General features: G+C 37.2%; 1 protein-coding gene and 1 pseudogene across 1 annotated transcript; one reads left to right on the top strand and one right to left on the bottom strand.

Moving 5' to 3' along the window:
- Positions 1–3,196: 3,196 nt before the first annotated feature.
- Positions 3,197–4,499, bottom strand: LOC146463786 (uncharacterized protein KIAA1958 homolog; annotated as a pseudogene).
- A 4,407-nt stretch (positions 4,500–8,906) lies between these two features.
- LOC146463785 (neuronal pentraxin receptor-like) lies at positions 8,907–17,970 on the top strand. Its single transcript, XM_085084378.1, has 5 exons — positions 8,907–9,047; positions 12,341–12,555; positions 14,406–14,430; positions 16,332–16,434; positions 17,449–17,970. Exons 1-5 carry the CDS (start codon positions 8,915–8,917, stop codon positions 17,846–17,848), a joined length of 876 nt encoding a protein of 291 aa, XP_084940504.1. The 5' UTR covers positions 8,907–8,914; the 3' UTR covers positions 17,849–17,970.
- Positions 17,971–19,415: the final 1,445 nt, after the last annotated feature.

The following is a 19,415-nucleotide window of genomic DNA, read 5'->3' as shown; positions in this document are numbered from 1 at the left end:
GGGGCTAAGAAATTAAATCAACCAATCAGCTTGCTCTATTGCTGGTCCAATATTTCCCAAGTATTGGACCGGGTATTATCCCGGGTTGCGTCCCGCTTTCAATTTAAAATCAAGATGGCGGACGATGTAGTTTTTATCAGACGCTGTTTCTTCTGCTGGTCTTCGATCAGGCAAGAGAAAGCTGCTTGTTGTGTTCTTGTGCTGTTATTTAACCGTGTAATAATTCAATAAACGTTTAAACCATATTTAAAATTATGATGCCTCAAAACGTTTATGATGGTCAACGAATTACGTAAAAGAACTGTTTTCTACACTTGTGGTAATTGCAATATTATCTGAACATTACTGAAATATTCATCTTGTTATCCACTACCTGAATATATTTTTAAATCACCTTTTTGATCTTATCAACACAAGTCCCAGTTTGCGTGAAGTTGGGTGTTTTTTTTGTAAGTTTTATTCATTGCTTGACGTAAAAAACAAAGAAAAGATTCTGTGAACCGTCGCCATAGTGAGGAAAAAGGCCGAGCATGGACTGAGGAGTAGGGCAGGACACACTTTTTCCCATTTCCCCTTTCAACTTTGTCTCTTCAAGCTCCCTTCTCCTCACCACTGCTGATTTTTTCTAAAATCCCTCTTCAATGGGGAACCATGTATAGGCTTTATCTACTCTATTAAAACCCAATGTAGACCGGGTTCAATTCGGGCTGCGGACCTCAAGCCTCGTGCTGTCTATCATACAAGTCTCCCTGTCATAAAAGTGCAAAGTTATGGAGGCGGGGGAATTATTATTATTATCAATAATAATAATAATAATAATAATAATAATAATAATAATAATAATAATATTTTTCAGATTTTTATTGCAGGAATCCATCTTGATGCCTAATTGCGTAGGCTCATTTTAAGAAAATATAAGACTGAGGTTTGGATTTTAGACGTCTTCAAAGCATTTTAGTCCAAAAGTAATTGATGGTTTTTATAATTTGATTCATTTTCAGAGCTTCAGTGTATATGATTTTTCTAAGTGAATATTAGGATTTAGGGGTTTGATTAGAAGTTAGTGATTAGTTGTTACGGTTTAGTCTTCGCGAGGTTGGCTACGGTTCGCCGCCCAACCATCGTTTGCTTGGGTTCTGGGCATCCACAAGTTTACACTGCATTTATAATAATAAAATTATTGGCACTCCCTGGGTGGGGCTTTTCAGTGACAATACGAAATACTATATTACTTTATTTAAAATGGTAATTAAGACTAAAGTAATAAAAATGAATATATAGATAAATAATTAGATAAATAAGTAATACAGATCACTACTCTATTAATTTGTGATAGTCACGAGCCGGGTTTTGCTTTAACCTGAGGTAACCTTATTAAACTTATGTATATGTGTAGCAAGTATACGCACTGCAGATGAAAGATTAAATAAGAGAAAGATTCTCCCAGTTATCTACGCAACCAGACTGTTGCGAAAAACCTGGTGAATAAAAATCCCCAAAACAGCGAACTAATGCAAGAATTGTTCACAAGCGGTCAGCTTGGCGACGCCAACACTAAAGATCCCCCACAACTACTGCGAACGGCTTGGTTTTACTTGATCTTTTGCTTTGGAAAAAGAGGACGAGAAAATTAAAGAAAACTTACCAAAGAGATGTTGGTTCTGCCGACTACTCCCCAAGTAAGGTGGTACTATGAGTTCTGAAGGGATGCTCTAATGTCTACCAACAACCACCAAGGCGGACTCAATGATTCAACAGACGAAGCCGATGTAAAGATGTTTGAAGTAATTAATTCCAGTCGCTGCCCAGTGAAAACAATTGAGAATTTCCTCAAGGATCTGAATCCCAAATTGGACTGCCTGTTCCAGAGACCGAGGGAAGTTTCAGGAAAATTTAATCCTCAGAATGAAACCGTGTGGTATTGTAATTCAGCAGACGGTGAATTCACACTCATTAATATAATAAAAACCAATGGTAAGGCAGCTGCAATTACTCCACATCTTAACAACCACTGTGTGAAAGCTACAGCAGTAACCGTTTTATCAGATAGCAATGTGGAGGCAAGACACAAGTCAAGGCAGTGACAGGCCACAAATCATACAGCTCGATTGAATTGTACAACACACGGGCGTCCTTCCACCAGAAGGAGAACATTTCAAATATTTTGAGTGGATTCATCTCCGGAGAAGATGATCAGCCACTAGCTCTTCGGAATTGTTCCATTGTTAAGGTCCAGATTCTGAACGAGAAAAATTCATCCACTTCTTCTTCTGTCGTTGCATCCCAAGTTTATCATCGATGAAACGCCTATCTTTCTCTGTCGTTGAGGTTCCATGATTGCACGCTCTTAATTGTAAACAACAACTTTTTTTGCTGAACTGCGTTCAACATTCCATAAATTTACGTTTTCCAGATTAAAAGCGTGGCTCCCAAAGGGATTTTTTTACGTCAGTGTATCTTTGATTATCAATATACAATAAAAAAAAAACTCGGCTTCTCTCTTCAGTTTCGAGCGAATGACGGTTTCAGTATAAAATCTTGAATGAAAAGCAAAGGCGCACACAGAAGCTAATGCAATGAGGTGCAGTTGTCAATCATCTATGCGTGGTTTGATCTATTTATATCACAATTCAATAAAAGTGTGAACCTGTCTTGTTGTTAAGTTTTGAACAACTATCACGCGATAGAAATTTCAAGGTCATAATCTAGTTGTCAAATATATAATTTAACAATAGAGTTGAAGTTTAGGGGAAGGGGGGGGGGGGGGGGGGGGGGCTAAATATGTTCTTGGTCCGACTCAGGCTCATTTTGCGGCGAGGGCTAAAATAAGTTCTGAGTCGGGCCAAAAACATATTTACGCCCAGGAACATCAACTCTATTACTATATAACAATTATTCCATGAGACCGCGTTGGATATGAAGTGATAAATAACCAACGAGCGCGTAGCGCGAGTTGGTTATGATCACTTTATATCCAACAAGGTCGAATGGAATAATTGTTTTAGTATATTCTCGAATCGAGTTTTTGCCGCTGATTTTTATTTCAACAATTTTACAAAGCGGTCAAAAGAGCATACAACTTCCGGTCACATGCGCGCCCTGATCACCTGATTATTACATCACTGGATGAGCTGAATGAAATTTGACAGCTACGACAAACTGTGGTCAACTGTTAACGAAAATAAACCTTGAAATATTCAACCGTTCAAATGCAAGGAAAAAAAGACAGTTTCGGAAGCTTTCAAGTGGTCAAATAGTGTTCAAAGTTTAGGAAGATTTTCCTGATTCTCCGCCTCCGTAATAGTTGTGAACTTGGACATTGCAGTTGAAGAAAACCTGCGGAAAGCTTCTTCGCTCGCTTTGCCGAACCTCGGTATTTACGAACTGATACTGTCCCTTCACTTTGAGGTTGCCGTTCTTGCTGGCCATGGCATTCGTTTTCTTTCTCAGCTGCAGAGATACCAGTGCATGGGGAAGCTTCAGAGGCTCTGGCTGAGACAAAATCACTGAGAACGTGTGACATCTTCTTCTGCTGTTCTATATGGATGGGCGATCATTGTGCGATTCGACCGCCTGGTCTGATCTGTGTCCCGTAACAGATTTTATGTGTCTGGTTTCACATTTGTGGTCAGACAGAACTGTAACTGCCGTCGCCCTGAGGCAGTGGTTGGTTAGATGGGGCTCTATGCCAGCTCGCCTGCTCATATTTTTCAACATGTTGTCCAGCGTGCTCGAGCCAACCGGCGAATTGCAATACCAGATTTTGTTATCTGCTGGACTGAATTTCTGACATCGGCCGTCTCTTGGCTTTTGGAAAAGAGCGTCGGAACTCGGGTTCAGGTGATCTAGGTAGTTCTTGATTGTTTTCACTGGGCGCCTCTGAGAACCAGCAACGGCAAAGATCTTCGCGTCGCTTTCGTCCTCAGAGTCTCCAAGGCGGCCTTGATGATTTTTTGTGCTGAGCAGGGAACCTGGCTGTCGTCTGTTTAACTCAAAATACTCGACACCTTGTGGCGTTGTTCTTAGGGAGAGCATTCCAGGGTTCAACTGCCGCTGATTTTCTCTTCCTCGTCGTCCGAAGAAAAGGGTGAGATAAAGCCATGCGGTTCTCTGCAGTTGGGCTGGATTTTGACTGTCGGCCGGCCCAAGCTCACCGCTTTCAAAGAGCCTCTGGATTTGATCTTTTGACACTGCTTTCTTGTGGACAATTCCAGCTATTTTACCCGTTTTTCTGAGATCCTTTACAAACGCATCCAAAATTTTAATGGCTTCGTTAAACACAGCGTCGGAGATGATAGAAAAAGGCTTGTTGTTTGGTGGCGAGCGAAGAAAGCGATCTATGGCGGCTCAAATGGACTTCATGGATGTGTTTTTGTAGTACGTGCCGTCTTTCTTCCTTGCGGAGGTGTAGAAACATTTAAGGCATTCATTTAGCTCCTCTTTGGACATGTCTTCAATTTGTTTCGAAAATTTTGTGGCAACAGGACTTGACAGCCATTCTGTAAATAACAAGGTGAGATTATTGTCGTTGTTACGCAGTTATAAAATTATCAAAATATCGACAGTGAACGTAACAATTGTTGCTTGTTTTTGAGTAAAACCCCCAGATACGTACCATTAAATATGTTCATGCCGAACTTTGTGGCTTTTTTCGTTTTTTCTGGAACAGCATTGTCTAGTATCTCTTGAAGTTTAGTGGGAGACAGCTCCTGAAACCTGCCAGTATCGGTCATTATGGAGAGCTGAAGTTAAAAACTTCGTGCGGAAAAGTTTTAAGCTTGGCGCGCTATTTTCCATATTAGGTAAAACTCCGACTAATGGCTCATAGTCGGAGTTTTTGAACCAATTAGAGAGCTAGAAATGCAATAGTCGGGGCTGAGAATATACTAATATATTAATAATTTGAGAGGGCATTTAGAAAAGGAATCAAAAGCACTACAGTAAGCGATATCTTGAACGTTGCCTGCGTCGCGTCGGGGTTTATTTTATTGCACAAAAGCTTTCATTTTCGCATAAACTTAAAACTTAAACAGAACACCGCAAAATTTGTCATAAGAATCTTTACTTTTAGGTTTTCAAAAGGAAAATAACAGAATTTTGTTAACAGCGAAGAAATAGTGACAGCTGTGAAAATTAATCGTGCAGTTGCTAAACAGAGCAGGTTTCAATCGACGAAAACAAATTTACATTCACCTCGCCGTCGGCCATGGAGCTACTGCAGGTATTGTTTCAACCATCGCCCACGAGTTTCTGTAAGTCTTCTTCATCTAGCTCAGACGACGGAGAATTTGCTTCTTTGTAAGGTTTTTCAGTCATTTTGTAGCTCAAAAAAATTTCTTTGCAAATGGCAGCGCCTCCAGTCAAACCAAATCAAACAAAGAAGAAAACTGCGCGAACAGTTGAATGGTTTCCAGTTCTGATTGGTTGGCTGCGTTATTTTCTTCTCTCTCATTTTCTCCATTTTAGCCCGCAAAATACGCCGCAATGGCCGATGAAATTATTATAATGTTCATTAGTTCCTTTGCAAGATACAAAAAAGAATAACCAGACATTCAAAGAAGTCTCATTATCGCATCACCAAACGATAAAGTTAAACAACAGCAAAGTTGTTTTGCATAAAAGGAGACCATTTTAAGACCTGTCTCGAGCTATTGGTACGTTAGCCAGTCATCCTCTAGATTTGGCAATATGCTTGTGGAAAGGTTAAAATATTTTCTGACTATTAAAAGGTTTTTTCTAAAGGAATAATTACTGTACAGCGCTGCTTTTAGGCTCTGCGCTCGATAAAGGTTAATAAACGGAGCCTCCACTTTCGATATAAAATAGTTACATTGCTGGAAATACCATTTAATTTCAAATTTCGTTGGGAAACAAAGAAATAGTACAGTTCTGCACCAGTAGAAAAGTTTATAATGGTTTATTATTTGACTTTTTGCTATAAAGGCTCGAACGGTTACAAGATTTTGTGTTTACCTAATGTGGTTATATCATCGGCTATTGCATATTTTGCAGCCGTCCTTTGTTTCTAATTGCCCGCAAGCTTTTCAAAAGTACCCAATCACATGTCCTTCATGGCAAAGACATAGCTGAATATCAATGTTACAACCAGAGGCCTATTGGCACATTTCGAATTCAGGTAAAAAAAAATATAATGAGGTCAATGTAAACATATATCCACCATATGCACGAGAAGTCTCCAATGACCGTTTCCCAGAATTGAAACTAAAAAAACGTTCGCATTATCTGCCAACCTAGGAGACAAATGTTGTCAAATAATTCTTAATTTCAACGCAAATGAATTTATATCGTGTTTGGTAGTACGAACAATAAAAAACCTGTCAAATTTCCCATGGTGGCTATATTGAAATCCAAAAAAACGCTATTACGCTTAGAAATTTTCAGAATGATAAGATCTTCCAAATTTCAGTTCAGTGCCATTGAATTTGTTAAAGTTATCTGGAATAAACCATTTTTCCCCTTAAAAGCCCTTAACCCAGGCCTTAAACTGCTTGAGATGACTATACCAACTAACGATCGGGATCTGAGTCTGGGAAAATAAAATGATGATTTTTCTCCCAGAATTTTAATTTTTTGAGCCCTGGGGCCCGTTTCTCGAAAGTCCCGTAACTTACCGGGCCCGGTAAATATATTTTTAAATGTTTTTTTCGCCGATTACACTGTGATTACAGACATGGTACTTGGCCAATGTGTTTATAGAATTATAAGATTTTGAAATTTAGTATTCAAAGGTAACAAAAATTGACTTCTGTTAAGAAACATTTATCACCGAAGACACTTATCGGGCCCGTTAAGTTACCGGACTTTCGAGAAACGGGCCCCTGTTCTCAAGGTATAGTTTTAAACGTCTTGGCGCTGTATGTTGAAAACATTTTATTATTTATGAAGGTTTATATGTTTCGCTCTGTCGCTTTACCAAGGAAATAAACATGTAGGATTGCATCATGGTATCAATTATTTAATTTTAATTTTGGCTTGACGAAACAGGATTCCAATACCAAGACTGTTGAATCAAGATTTTATGCAACGAAGCTTCTTGTTCTGCTTTATGGGGTCGTATTACAAGCTAACGCAGTTTGAACTGTTCTGATAACTTTATGCTGGATATTTGGTAAATCCGAGGTGCTGAAGACTTTTGAACTATCCTAACTGGTCTTAGTTTTACTTTAATTAAAAGACATCCCTTGAAATCCAAAATAATTAAAATAATTCAGTTTGAGAAGACGACGACCGTATACAATATTTCGTAAGCGATGGTTAGCAAAAATTATTCTACTTAAAGACCCTATGCAAAAAGTGGCTAACACTTTAGTAATCTTTTGTTTGCATTCAAATTAGCACTACTAACCTCGTTCTTGAGTTGAAAAATCAAAAGAATATTAGCCTTGGACGATGTTAGTGAGGCTTACGCAGGTAAATGAATGTTAAAATGTCAGTCATTTTTGTTTAAGGTCTATTTCTCAGTTCTGCATCAAATAATTATAAGTGCAACTCGTAAAGTTGATATTAAATTTAAATACAGTGCGCTCTCGTGGAATAGTTTTTTTAGGCATCTTGAGAAAACAATATTCTACTTATAGACGCTATGCAAAAATGGCTGACATTTAGAATTCTTTGTTTGCGCATGCATTCAAATTGGCCCTACCAACCTCGTTCTCGAGTTCTAAAATCAAAAGAATATTACCCTTGAACGAAGCTAGTGAGGCTAATTTGAATGAACGCAAAGAAATTTAGACGCCGTTTAAATAAAATCTTTGTTCTCAGTTTTGTATCAAATAATTATAAGTGCAACTCGTCAAGTTGATCTTTAAAATTAATTAATTAATCAATTAATTAATACGATGCACTCTCGTCAAATAGCCTTTTCTTAGACATTTTGAAAAAAAAAATCAAGTTATGGTTAACCAATCCTGAAACTAATGGAGTAAGAAACAAGTTACAAGAATGTCAAAGACTTTTAAGGAGAGCAAGAACATTTTAGTGGTGTATGCGAAAACAGAGGTATCTATGAGGAAAAGGGAAATCCTCTTTCTTCCTGGAATACGGAACAACTTTTCAGTTACTTAGTGATCAAAGAACTGTTATGTGGTCGTAAGTTATAAGATGCCCAAAGTCCTTCCAACTCAAAGAAATAGATCAGTATAAACTAAACAAAATGGATATCTGGTTTGGGATTTTACAACTTTCTTCGTTAATTATGAGATGCTTTGCGCCAAACATCACATCCTATGAAAAGAGTATAGCAAATGTGATGTTAAAAGACACGAGTCCTTCTTTTATTTTCTTTCTTTCTTTCTTTATTTCTTTTCTTTTCTTTCTTTTTTTTTGAGCTATTATACACACAAACGCAGTTTTGTTTTAAATAGTGATACCGCCAAACGGTCGGTGTATTAGAAGTTTGGCGAAAATTTTGCGTGAACAATTTTTTGAGGACACTTGTTTGTTTACTGTCGCAATTTGTTGAAATAGACTAAAATATTATGAATTAGTTCCCGAAAAATGTTCACCCCATAAGATATTTTTTATTAAAAATGTCTCATTACATTAGCTTTGATACTTTTTTCCCTCGATTTAGGATCGACATGCTAAGCGTTCTTACCTTTGTACGTCGGCTATTGATCAGATTAACACAATGCTAGCACGTTTATTTTAATTAAAGACTTGCTCTGTACAAACTAATTTATGCTTAACACCTTGACAGTGTCTTTACGTTTGCCAACCAAGAAATGAAAGATACACATTAATAGATGGTGGCATATATTAAAAAAGCATTTACATCAAAAATAGAGGCAACTTAGCTTTCCTTTGCAAAAACGACACTTAAACGCCCGTTTCATTTTGTCGAGAAGAGTTTAAGTTGTTCTAACACAAGAATTCTGTTTTCAGCCATCACAGAATGAGTCGACAGCGTTCATACCCGTTGTGTGTATGGTCTATAATTTCTATCATGGCTGTCTTTTTCTTCGCTGTGGATTCGATGATAGACCGGAGTTCATCGCAACGATCTGCTTATTTTCAAGCATTTGAAGGTAATTCAAGAGTTATGGTAATTTTAAAATATTTTAAACTACTCTTTGAAGGTGTTGAGTAATTATAAGTCACAGAAAACGTCTGCGTTGGTGACTACTGGCTATTTCCATCGGTATATATTCATTGAGTCTCCCAAACATCAACGAGAGCCCTTCCATTGAGCTCAGTATAGATGGTTTAAAATGAACATCGTCTTCAAAGTATCACTGTGAAAGCAGAGTTAAATGTGACTTCAATTTTTATTTGGATTTGACAAGCCTATTTGAGACGCATGTTTTTCGCTTGAGAAGAGAACTCGTCGCTCGACGATTATAGCATATCGCTGACTGCTTTTGTCATCTTCATTGATCCTTTTTTATGGAAAAAAATTTTTGAAACTAAAAGCAGCACGACTATCCGTGTTGGCTTTTAGAATTGGAATATTTTTGTGTATTTTAGCCGGCCAGTTTGTATAATTGTGCATCTAGTTCAGTAGTAAAAACTAAAAACAATATATATATTTACTGTAATGATCCAGGATGTCCTGAAATAAATAATATACGGTGCGAATTGTAATTTTAGAGCTTAACATTAAAAGAAAAAAAGCGCCAAAATAAAACCACAACACTTAGCCTCAATTCATACATCGTATTGACTTTAGTCAATTCAAAAAGCATTGAAGCCCTACAAGAACAAACGTGACCAACGAATGGCCAAAATTTTGAATAAATTTCGTTTCCTATGAACGTAACTCGAATTATATTCAACCGGACTGAAACGGGATGAGAATAAGCGGTGTCAAGGTATTACAAGTAAGAACAACTTCCAACTTCCTGCAATCTGATGCATATAGCAATTTCTATTTTCTCTCGTAATCTGCCGCAGATGGGTTCACTGTGCGCTAACTCGAACGGGCTGAATTGCAAAGTTGCCCCGGTTAACAATTTTTTTTGAGTTTTGGGGTTTAAATTAGTGCAATACAGCCAAGCAGAGAAAATTGCATGCGGGTAATTTTTGCATGGAAAAATAAAGTTGGATATATTAAGATTGTACTGTATACATAAAAATGTCAATACAGCTGTCTTGGTTATGAGGAAGCACTATATTGATAATGGATACCAACAATTTAAATCATAAGGGGAAGTCAATTTGGATAATAGACCTGTAAAAAAAATTGTAGTTCAATCGTCAACTTACTGTCAGGCAAGAGTAGGACATTAGGCGTTAATGTTCTGAAATTCTATCCTTCGCGACGTGATCATATGGCAATTCACAATCTCTTTTGAACGCTTTCGAGAGAGTTGCAAACGCTTTGACTAAAACATTAACACCAAATTGTATCTGTTACAAAGGAAATCATATTCTCTTGTCTCGCAATTTTCTTCAAGTTAGGATACCGGTAAATTTTTTGTGTATTTCCCTTTTTTTTCTTCGTAGTGAAGAGGCTATCTCCATGGCAACTAGCAAATTTTTGTTGGGTGCAATAGAAAATAAAAATAATTAAGCCTATCCGATGACGAGGGGGTAAGCGGGGGGGGGGGGGGGGGGGGGCTTATTCTACCCGCGGCGACTTTGAACCTGAATAACGTTTTAAATATTTGAGCAAACGCTTTCAAAATTTAGGACATTTTCAAAAATTTATCTGGGAAAAAATTGGATGTGTACGGTTAGTATTCATAAAATTTGATGTTACCATGGCAGCCAATTTTGACAGGCATTTTATTCAGAATCTTTCCCCGTAATTGTTATTTAATAGGGTTCCTGTATTGGTCATTGATTACTTTTCGTTCAATTTCGGCGCTTTCCTGAAGGTTTTGGAAAAATTCAGAAATCCAAGATGACGGATCCAAGATGGCCACCATTTAGCAATCACGACCTTATTACCCCGTGATATGACGACATCACTTCGTGTTGCAGACCTCGAACCTGCTATCTATCCTTTAAGTCTCACTATCATAGCTTTTATACTTGTAGAGCTATGGAGGGGGAAGGGCACAATCCACCCACCTCCCCACGATCCCAGGAGACTAAAAAAAAAACCGGTCTACGAAGATAGGGTTTAGATCCACGTTTCACCATAAAGTTGTTCAAACGGCTGTTTTTGACCATTGCACTGAATTACTTGGACAATTTTTTCAGCACAACGAACGGATACTTTTATCTCAAATTCTTGGAGATTTTTAAAATACCAAACAACGTAAGAACTGTTCAGATCATTTTGCTATTTTTGATCATGGCGATGTCGAGAAATGACTAAATAACCCACGATTTCATTTGACTGCATGGAGATTATTTGTGCTTTCACCATGTCTGCGCTCTTAGAGGTATGCATATTCCTTGAGTATTCAAAGCTGTTGTCTACTATATACAGGATCCCCATTATTTATTTAATACCTGATTATGTCACCCTTCACATGTTTGTTATAATGGGGTATGCTTCATTCGTTCGTTCGTCTATCCATTCATCCATCCATCCATCCATCCATCCATCCATCCATCCATCCATCCATCCATCCATCCTTCTGTCTGTCCGGCGTGTATCTATCCGTCTCTCTATCCTTTTTTTTCGCTCGTTCGTTCGTTCGTTCGTTCGCTAGTTCGTTCGTCCGTCCGTTAATCCGTCCGTTCGTTCGTTCAGTCATAAATCCACCCATTCCATCGAAAAGTACCTTAAGATAGTTAGAAATGCGGTACATAAAATCAGTGTAACAAAACTACCTACGACTGGAAGTTTAATTAGCCATTAAAAATACAAGCAGGAAACAGGGAAACGAAATGATCATCAAAACCAGACATAGAAAGGATACGCTCAATTTGAAGGTAGAATTCCTTAGAAGATGAGCAGAATTTCATGTATTGAGAGGACACGATAGTTTACACTTGAAAAACAGACGCTTCCTTGCTTATCAGCAATAAAAATATTTATTTAGCTAATTTAGATATAAGTGATAAGTTTAAATTGGTTGGAAAGTATACCAATGTAATGTTCCAGAAAAAAAGAGTTCCTTAGTCCAAATGTTATTTTTGAATTAACTACTTACCTTTTTTTCCCTTTTGCTGTAACTTTCTGTAAGTTTTTATTTCATTCTGTTAGTTGAGGTTCACTCTTCTGTGTTTTAAGAGAAATGCTTACCTTTGATTAAGGTGGAATAAAGATATACTATTACAATAATTACTAACATTGCTATTCATTTTCCCACTTGTTTCTTCCCTCTCTTCCATCCCCCTCCCCCACCTCCCTCACTCACTTACACAGGCATTTATTCCTTCATACTTACCGTATTTCATACTGATACCGTTTTTTTTTTTGCAGGCCATATGCTAGATAATCACGTCATCGGCAGCTATCACGTGACATCTGCATTGGACTGTGGTACCAGATGTCTGCGCCACACAAAGTGTTTATCGTTCAACTATAAATCAATCAGCAGCGAAGCCCACGAGTGTCAATTGAATAACGCAAACAGACTAATTTGCCCAGAATGTTATCATGCTGAGCACGATGTCGTTTACTATGATGATGCTAAGGTACGAAATTAATATTTGAATGTTTAAACGTTAAACTCAATTCATTCGATTAGTAACAACTCAACTTACCTGCATACTCCTCTCTCAACAAAATGATATCAACCAGACTGCAAAACAGTCAGTTAATAAAGCTCAGTTCGCAAAAACGGGTTCTGTACTCAACAACTTTAAAACGTTGAAATCTCGTACTGTTAGAAAGTACGAGTGAATTTCGAAAGCCTACGAATAGCACAAAATTTTGAGGAAAAAAAAATGGTGCTTACAGTTTAAGGAACCGTTTTACTTTGGGCCATTTCCATAAGTCGGTTGGAAGCCTGGCAACCCCAAACTCCCCATCTCGCTGTTCTTAAGTTCTTCGGTAGACAAGTTTGGCGCGCTGGCTGTCTTCTAAACTTCTCTTTGGTACGGTAAGGTACAGAGAATCAGGGGCCCGCATCAAGAAATTCCCGATAAGTTATCGGACCCAATAACTATATTTATCAAATTCGGTCTAATCAATTGTTGATAATTTTGAGCACAAACGTTTCCAGTAAGTTCATAGAACTACAAAGACTTTAAATTTAAGTTTTCAAAAACAATTAAAAGTGAGTCTTGTTGGGAGACATTGTTCACACAGAATATTCTTCGACTCGGTAACTTATTGCGAAACAGGTCCCAGGAGGAGGGGGGGGGGGGGGGGGGGGAGTTGAAAAAGAAGGACTGGCGGCCTTAAATAAGGAGAAGTGTGGTATCCCTGTAAGACTGGTGATTTTTATTTGGTATGAAATAAAATCTTGCACATTATGTGAAAATCACGCATCAATAAAGCTTATCTATTGTGTTTTACGACAGTCAGTATCTAAGTTACAAAAAGGATAGCTGAATGAGGAGAATAGGAAGAATAATAATGGCAAATCACGTGATTAAGGGCCTATAACAATATTGCACTAGCAACTCTCATATCGGTGAAAATATATTTGCATGCCTTAGAGCTTCTGGAATTTCTGATTCTACAACGTATTCAGCTTCGGAAAACCACCAAAAATGACCAAAATAGGTATCAAAACTAAAAGATGAACAAAAAAAATATGATTTAAAAACATGAAAGCTATCATAAGAAAGTTGAAAGTCTTCATTCAAAGAAGGATCGTTTATTATGTCTTTCAAAAACTACATTCCATACGTCACATTTTGCACCTTGGCGATCTTTAACAATCCCCACTGTCTTCAATTTTCCCAGTTGTACGCCATTTGAGTTTAGGGCTTTTTTCTGCTCTGATCACGTGTTTTGCCAAATCTGGTTGTGACCCTTTAACCTTGAAAACCTTTTAAATATAAAAAAAATGGAACAAAACACTTCTTTGGTGAGGTTTGGGCCTCTTAAATATGACGATTAGAAAGTTTCCATAGCAACAATATGGTAGTTAAGTTAGTTCCCCGTAGGTGAATAAAATGGTCAGTCAATCAGCAATTTAAGAAAAAAATTCAGTCGATCATTAGTTTCAATAACACAGTAACAATCATAATCAATTATAAGAAAATGAGAATTGGCAGTGAGTCTAAAGAGAGGCTCTTGACTTTAGGCACACAGTAATTTAGAAATTCATACGAAATAAAGTCATATAGGGATGGTAGTTCTGTCCAGACAGGTCAATGGTTCGTTCGCTCTTTCAGTCAGTCAGTCAGTCAGTCAGTCTACCAGAACTCACTTTAAACAATCAGCCCGTCATTAGGCCAGTAAGTCAGTCAGTCATTGGGTCCGTTGGGATGAATCTGTTAATAATAATAATAATAATAATAATAATAATAATAATAATAATAATAATAATAATAATAATAATAATTGACTATTAAAATCATTTTTCTTTCAGGAAAACAGCTGCATTGGAAAAGATGGTAATGTATTTATGTGAAATTGTATTTCCAACTTTTGTGCTTATCATTTCAAATTTTTGTTTTTTCCTTAGTCAATTTTTACCCTTAATGAAATCCACTTTAATTCATTAAAATTGTAACTAAACTACAAAACTAGCTGAAAAAGAAACAAGTTAAAGATAAGCTAATATTGTTCAATATTGTTCTTTTTTTTTTATCCTCCTGTTGTTCTCGTAATGTTTATACAATCTTTGTATTCCATCGTTTTACACATTTTAATCAATCACTTTAGTCAATCAAATGAACTGGTGTTTTGAAGTTGAATTTCGCTTAGCGATTTAAAAGTTGATTTATACTAATTCTGAGTTAATAATGATGCAACCGGTTTGTTGATTTTATGATTCAAAGTTTAGCTATCCTACACAAATGCGTTTCAGGTTTTAAGAGGTGCCGTCTAGTTGATAAATTATTGTAACCTTCAAAAAACAATTCTCGAGATAGATATGCCTGGGACGTCTTACTAACTTTGATTTGGACCCCCGTGAAAATTCCAGTTCTAATAGAACTTACGCAAAAATGGCTAAATTTCAATACACTTTTGTATGTATTCAAATTAGCCCTACTGACCTCATTCCAGGTAAAATATTTTTTCTGATTTTTTAACTCAAGAACCAGGTTAGTAAGGCTAATTTGAATGCAAAAAAAAAAAAAGAATATTAAAATGTCAGTCATGTTTGCATAGGGTCTATTAGCTGTCTTTAAACTTTTGTTTTTTCTTTCGAGTTTACCTTGGATACCAGTTCTTTGCTTGTGTGATCGTGTAGGTATGTTTATATTTTTGGGACGAGTTATAGTGGGAATTCTAAAAGTTCCAATTAGCCAATTAAGTTGTTTCATTGGCCAATCAGCCAATCAAGTTGTTTCATTAGCCAATTAGCCAATCAAGTTGTTTCATTAGCCAATTAGCCAATCAAGTTGTTTCATTAGCCAATTAGCCAATCAAGATGTTTCATTAGTTATGGACCTCTCTCTCATTAAACTGCTGGAAGAATTAGATATAAAAATAATAATAAGAACAGACTCATTTATTCTCACTCTGCCAATGGCGCTACTTAAAAACTACAACGCAAAACGACTGCATATCAGAAGCTTTAAAACTGTGTTTTCTAACCTCGTTGCAATTGACTGATTAGCATAAAGCCTTACGTATGATAATTGCCGTACGTGGTACAGCTCACAACAGAACCTCGAAGAATATTCGCGCTACCACTATAGCCCACTATCAGCTAGACACAAATTATACTTTGTGTGATAATTTAACAAGTGGTGCATGCTTTAAGGTACATACATCGCATATATGCAAGCAGAAAGTTCGAGGAGCATGAGAGAAGACGACTAGCGCGCTTCGAGCAATTCTTTGTTCTAGAACTCACACTTTCCTAGCTCATCACAACTTGATATTCGTGATATGCGTGACCAACAGTTTGACGATAGCCGGGAAGAAAGTTAAAAAAAAAAAACAACAACAACAACAACATCAAAGGTCTTAGCTTCCTCAATTCTTTGGCCAGTTTGCAGGCTGAAGATGTTCTATTCTGTCGTGGTAGGCCGTTTATTGGGAAAAAAAATCTTATCAAATTAAGCAAGAAACAGGTCGGGTTTGATTGCACCATCAGCGTGCTTAACAAGATTATGGTACACGCTGACGTGTACTGAATTCGATCACGTGGATTTCCAAGCTATGCTATAATACGTTTAATATGCATTTTTCAACCTTTTGTTCAACTGCTTTTTTCTTTTCTTTTCTTAAGGTGAACGGTCGAATTAAGACTTGTACTTTGCACGTAAAGGCCTTACCAGTTACATTAATCAGACGTGGTCCATGGACATTCAGAAGTTTACAATTTGCTTTTGAATGGAAACGAATGACTCTGATAAGGGAGCACCGTTTAGCTACGCTACATTAGGAGCCACGAATGAGATAACGATTTTTAAGACTGACTTTACAATTAACAATGCTGATAGGTAAGCATAGAAATTAAAGCTCCATTTGTCCTTTGTTTAAACTTCAAATATCCAAACACCCTTTCACGTTCACACTGAAACCTTGAATAAATTGTCCTTCTAACTTCTGATCATGTTGAAAAAATCCTTTAGTGTGATTAGCCAAGGGGAGTTTTTGAAAAGTGTATTAACGGTGAAATGCTAAAGTAGAACCATTGAGGTGAAAGTTCTTTCGACAAGTTGATGTTTCGTTATACTGTACAAAAGGTTTCCAACGTTTGACTTACTGTAACTACATAATTTGCGTAATGTTACAATGATCCCTTTCTAAAGCGTTTACAATGAGCATTTTACCAACAGTTTTCGTCTTTTGGTCTATGGTACTCTAATAAAAGGGTCGTATGCGAAGACTAAGAACAAATTTGTGGAAATTTTTATTGACATTTAACCTTATTCATCCAGGGTGGAATGGGAGAGGGGACACAAAATGCTATCCTCTTTGTAATTATAAGTGCCTTAAAGCTATGACAATGAAACCTGGGAGCGCATATTAGGTCCAAACTTGGTTCCATGGCGTCACACAACGTGCAGAATACGTCATTGATTCTTTAAAAACGCCATCTTAAATTTCTGTTTTCTCCAAAACCCCAAAACAACCAAACCTATAAAAATGGCAACATGATGTAAAATAATGACGATACACTTTTTTTAAAAAAGTTTTAAAAGTAACTTTCTCACAATGTACAATCAATCTAATTTAAGAAAGCATGCTTGGCATAATCTTGTTGTCATGGAGACATCAAGTCACACGGTCAATCAAATTTCATATTAAGCTGTCGCCAGTTGATTTGTATCAAAATTCACGGTTTTGACAGTGTTTACTTTAATATTGACAAAATTATGAATGATCAAATTCAGCGCAAGGGGGTTGTGAACCCGTCGTTCGCGCTCCCAACTCCAAGGCTGAATAGGAAGAAATACCCCAACAACGCTTGATTAAAGCTACAACAGAATAATATTCTTTGTTTATTTAAGCGACATAGTTTTGGGTAAATATTACGATGGATTGAGACACCATGTCTGTGCACAATGGGAGAATCAAGCTGGATCCTGGAATGTGACCGTGGACGGCACAATCATCAACAATGGTACTGGGAAAGAAGTTGGACACACTATTCCTGGTAGAGGATACCTGGTGATTGGTCAAGAGCAAGACAACCCCCCTGGTGATCCCAGCGGATTCAGCTTGTCGCAAAGCTTTGTGGGGATTATCACTGGGATGAATGTGTGGAGCGAAGTTTTGACTCATGATGAGATATTGCGCATGTCCAAGACTTGCAATATGGGGCGTGGAGATGTCCTGAAATGGTCTGATTTTCAGATCTGGAGGCATGGCGATGTCCAAGTTAAGTGCCCTTCTATTTGCAAAGTTTGATATGTCTTATTGCATTGCTACACTCTGTATTAATATCTCTTGCTTAAAGATTTTTTAATTTTTCTGACACTTTGTCAGCCCCCTTGTGGTTTCTACTTGGCGTATCTACTTAAATCCACGAATTCGAATTGTTTCTTCCGTTTACGAAAAGAAATTTTGAGGGTCGTCACCAGTACAGCCGACGCAAAAGATGATAAATCTACCTCTCATATTTCTTGGCTCGTTTTTATACCAGTAAGAAACGGAAAGCACCAAGAACTAGTCAAAATAACTTTGCCAAACGGCAATGTGTAGGGAGTAGCGCTGTAAAATGATCGAGCAAAGGAAAATCATTTAAAGAAAGTTATCTCCTCTGTAACCTCTTAGCTAAACCTACATATCTGCACCAGGCTTTTGGCTTTCTGGGGCCACGAAGGAGGGATTCTGCTCACCCCCAATTAAACTCCCACAGTATTAAGGGACTCGCGCTATATAGAGAAACACTGTCTAAATTGCGTGGATATTAATCACGCGAGATGACGAATTTTTACCTTTAGGTTTTTGGAGAGTTTGGAAAGCAGATTTCAAACAGATGCGTGGATGTTGTAACATTGAAATGTGCAGATTATATCTGGACGACACCATGTACAGGGCACGTTATCCTTCCGACGTTTCTTTTACAATATTTAAATTTGTGATTTTAGTCGAATTTTAGTTGAATTTTACGCGTGCATTTTACATGAATTTTACAGGATGTCTCGTATTAAATATTCACGCAATATTGCGCGTGCATTTAGACAGTGTTTTCTGGAAATATCGCGAGTCCCTTAAAAGTAACGAAAGCCGAAATGTACAAGGTGAAAAATAGGTCGATAAATGTTGCTTTTGAGGTCCAAAAAAGAGGCGATGAAGCCATATGATATTGAAATTAGGTCATTATATCCAATCGATATCCTCCTCGTCGGATCCACCATATTGGATATCCTACGCTACAAAACCACCAAAATGATAAAACAACATTTGAAAACCAAGCCGGGAAAAAAGGGTTGCGGTGGTAATATCACATTTAAAGGATATCATCCGCCACACGAAATTGTTTCGAAATGAATATCAGGGAGAGACGCAAACTTTTTTCCCCGCGCTGACTTTGAATATGAATAACCTTTTATTATAAAAGCAAACCCAACAAACTTTGTGACTCTTCTTAAAATTTATTTAGCAGAAATTTGATTTAATAATTGATTGTTCTGAGTAGAGTTGCCTTGGCAACAAGATTACGACAGCCTGTTTCTTGACAACAAGATTTTGACAATCTTTTTTTCAGCTATGTGCTTATTTATATAGTCTTTGTGTGCCAGATCAGAGGAGAGAGATGAAGTCTCTCTGTATAGCATTGCAGCTTTAATATTAAAACACGAAGGGAAAACTTCTGATGTTTTAATATAGCTTTTAAACTTTAGGATTGAGCCCATATAAAAAGTTAATTTGTTTGTAAAAAACCGTGTCACTAGTAGCACTAGTGAAAATAACTAAACCATACGGATTTATATGGGAAGGGACAGACAGACGGAAAGAGGAGTGAACATAA

Source organism: Pavona decussata, unplaced genomic scaffold, assembly GCF_977016875.1.
Source record: "Pavona decussata unplaced genomic scaffold, jaPavDecu1.1 SCAFFOLD_175, whole genome shotgun sequence".
NCBI classification, from domain to species: domain Eukaryota; kingdom Metazoa; phylum Cnidaria; class Anthozoa; order Scleractinia; family Agariciidae; genus Pavona; species Pavona decussata.
This window is presented reverse-complemented; position numbering and strand designations above follow the sequence as displayed.

Coding starts and splice junctions, on each gene's coding strand:
- LOC146463785 (XM_085084378.1), top strand. CDS start 8,915: ATGAGTCGACAGCGTTCATACCCGTTGTGTGTATGGTCTATAATTTCT. Junction 9,048..12,340: donor TTATTTTCAAGCATTTGAAG/GTAATTCAAGAG, acceptor TTTTTTTTGCAG/GCCATATGCTAGATAATCAC. Junction 16,435..17,448: donor ACAATTAACAATGCTGATAG/GTAAGCATAGAA, acceptor TGTTTATTTAAG/CGACATAGTTTTGGGTAAAT.